Raw genomic sequence first — 3,425 nt, 5'->3', positions numbered from 1 at the left:
GCGGCTCCGTCTCACTGGGTTGGAGGTAGGGAGAGAGAGATGGCTTAGCCAGGCCTGGGAAAGGTGTCCCCAGGGAACAGTAGATTCCAGGGAGGTACACTATTAAGAAGGCTGCGTTTTTCTCAACCTGTCTCCCCTCAGGATGCCCCCATTGTAAGTCTGTCCCTAGTCTTAGTCACCTTTCTCCTTCCCCACAACCTGTCCACTCAGGCTCCTCCCAGCTGTGGTCTCCCCATTCCCCCTGGGCTCCCAGGCTCCAGCCCTGCCCCCTCTAATCCACCTCCACACAGTAGCAACCCTAGGAAGCTTTCCACAACACAAACCCCACTGCCTTTCCCCAACTCCAGCCTCCACCCCACTCCCTCCTGCATAAACCTTTGATTAAAGTGCAGTTTTTTACAACGGATGCACAATTTCCCCTCCATGGACCAGCCAGCCACATTCCCCATCTTGCAGGAAAAATATTAACTGTAAACTTGTTGCCATCAAGTCAATAGCGACCCTGTAGGACAGAGTAGAACTGCTTCATAGGCTTTCCAAGGTTGTAGTCTTTATGGAAGCAGACTGCCACAGTTTTCTCCCATGCAGCTGGTGGGTTAGAACCACCGACTTTTTGGTTAGCAGCTTACCCACTGTGCCACCAGGGCTCCATGTATTAAGTCCAGGGGGACAGATTTTAGCCTTATGTTTTCCAACCTCCTGGCCTTTGTTCATTCTGCCCAGAATGCTTTCTGCCCTAAAACTGTTCCTGGGCTCATCATTACTGAACATTTAGGCTGTAGCTCAGACATCTCCCCTTCCAGAAAACCCTTTTTGTTCCTCAACCTGGGCTGGGAAAACCCTCTGTGCTCCCTGTTAGTGCTCTGCCCACTCCGGATGAGCAGGGCGTCTCCTCCACTGGGCTCAGAGCCATGAAAGAGTTCCCTGCTATCTCTGTCACCACTGGGTCCCCAGCACAGGGCCAGACAAAACTTAAAAAAGCAAACTCTAAAACGAGTTGCCGCAGAGTCGTGACACAGTCCCATGTGTATCAGAACAGAACTGTGCTAAGAATGCTGTTACTATGTGGGGAGTGCAGTAAATGTCACAAAACAGAATGTGTACGGATTGTTGAATGGAAAACCAATTTGCTCTGTAAATTTTCACCCACATCACACACACACACACACACACACACACAAATAACAGAACTGAGCTTCACAGGGTTTTTAATGGATGATTATTCAAAAACAGATCTCTAGGCCTTTCTTCCAACTGCCTCTAGGGAGACTTGAACCTTTAGTTAGCATCTGAGTACTCTACTGTTTGAACCACCCAGGGATCCAGACATAGAACGAGGACTCAATAAACTTGCTGAAAGAATGAATGAATGAATGAATACTCAGGAAATCTAACACAGAGTCAGACAGAGACCTCACAGTTACCCAGAGAAAGGAAGAGTCACAGAGTCAGGTCTGTAGAGTAATTTCAAGCTCTTGGCTCAAGATTCATTGCTCCCTGACTTCCAGGCTGTCCTTCCTTTGTTCCCAGAATGCTTTACTCCTGGATGGGGCCGGAGCCCTAGTCATACTGGTGGCAGGGGTAGGTGTTGTGCCCATCATACTTGTCGGTGGTGAGACAGCTCAGCATGAAGTGGCCCAGGTCATGTTTGGAGATGACCCGAGAGGGCCCTCGTCCATCCAGGGTCACCGTGTAGGCCCCAGTCAGTGGCTGGTCTCCTGTGAGGCAAAGACAAGCCAGGTGAAGCAAATTACCCTTTCCACCTCCCTCAGCACATGATCACACTCACGACCCTCCCAGGGGGCCAACTGTGTGCCCAACTCAGTTGCTATAATGAACATCCCACGATAGGTGAAACCCTTCCCATGTATAAGTCCTTTATTTCATTGGACAAATTCCTATCGATTACCTACTATGGACAGGCACTGGGCACACAGCAAGGGACAACACAGACAAGACTTCTTGCTCTCAGAGAGCAGACATTCTACTAGAGGAAGGCGACTAATGAGATTAAAAACCAAAAAAGTAAGATAAAATGTTAGATGGAGAGAAATGAAGCAGAGAACGGGCTAGAAATATTATTAAGCCCATTTTACAGATGGGAAAATTGAGTCTTAGAGTGGCAAAGGCTGGATTTGAACCCAGACCTGCTCTAAGCACCATGATGCTTTCCTCCCCTCTGGACCTCTCTGAGGCTTGAGTGATACGTCCTAGCTGTAGGTCTGCATATTATAGGCAGTGGAAGAGCAGACACATTTTTCTGACCTTGGAGACAAAGAGTTGATATTTCCAAAGCCTTGGAGTACCACTAGGTCTTTCTTAAACAGTGGGGATAGCAGAACAGGAATGGCAAACTGTTGAGAGGGCATCTAGTGGCTGCATTATGATAATGAAAAATAACGGTGGGAAAAATGTCCCTTTCCGTCATGAGGATTTGACAGTGACTGGTTTAATGCAGGGATCAAACTCAGTATCACCCATGGATGGGCAACCTGGAAACACATGCAACAAGAAACTCACAACCTCACCCATGTGCTAGTTCTGCCAGAAATGGTTTATCTGGATCTAACTGCGAGAAAACAGCAAGAAAAATCTAGAACGAGGGATATTTCTAAAAGACACCTGGCCTGGTTAGTGTCATGAGAAGCACGGCAAACAAAAGGCCAGACCAACGGTGGCAGCTAAATGTTTGTGGGATCTTTGATTGGATTCTGATTTGGGGCAAGGGAAGGTTGAAAAGATAGTTTTTAAAAACTGGTGGAGGCAACAGGGAATGTATCCATGACCATATATAAGGCTGGCGGACGATATTTCTACAAATGTATTTGTATATGCTGTAAGAATGTCCACATAACTAGAGCTAACATGAGGCCAAGTTATGATAACTTCTTAGGCACAGTCAACCACCTTGACGGAGTGAGTTGTTGGACCTGTGGGCTTAGGACCATGGTTGCACAGGATATCGAGCTCAACTGTCTTAACATACTACACAAAAACTTTGTTCTATACCCTACTTTGGTGAATAGTGACTGGGGTCTTAAAAGCTTGCTAGTGACTGTCTAGATGCAACAGTGGGTCTCTCCTCATCCAGAGCAAAGACGAATGAAGAAAACCATGAAGAAAACAAAAGACACATGGAAACAATTTGTCCAAGGGACTGGTGGACCATGCAAAACTCAGCCTATGTGACCCTGAGACCAGAGGAACTAGATGGTGCCTGGCTACCACCATCAAGCACTCGGAAAGGGATCCTGGATATTATAGGAGAACAATGTGGAACAAAACTCAAAATCATGAAAAAGACCAGGCTTACTGGTCTGATAGAGCCTGGTGAGACCCCTGAAACTAGGGCCCTTAGTGGGAGCTCTGGTAGCATAGTGCCTAAGGCACTTGACTGCTCACCAGAAGGCCGGCGGTTCAAACCC

General features: G+C 47.4%; 1 protein-coding gene across 1 annotated transcript in view; it reads right to left on the bottom strand.

The window, feature by feature from the left end:
* Window positions 1-1,560: 1,560 nt before the first annotated feature.
* BLVRB (biliverdin reductase B) overlaps window positions 1,561-3,425 on the bottom strand; it is an 18,281-nt gene continuing 16,416 nt past the window's right edge. The window contains exon 5 of the mRNA XM_007942979.2: window positions 1,561-1,718. Coding sequence (XP_007941170.1) covers window positions 1,561-1,718 — 158 coding nt within the window. The remainder of the gene's footprint in view (window positions 1,719-3,425) is intronic.

The sequence above is a fragment of the Orycteropus afer genome, unplaced genomic scaffold (assembly GCF_000298275.1).
Source record: "Orycteropus afer afer isolate SDZICR_OR568_19922 unplaced genomic scaffold, OryAfe1.0 scaffold00099, whole genome shotgun sequence".
Lineage (NCBI taxonomy): Eukaryota > Metazoa > Chordata > Mammalia > Tubulidentata > Orycteropodidae > Orycteropus > Orycteropus afer.
The sequence above is the reverse complement of the archived record's forward strand: the minus strand, read 5'-3'. Positions and strand labels throughout refer to the sequence as shown.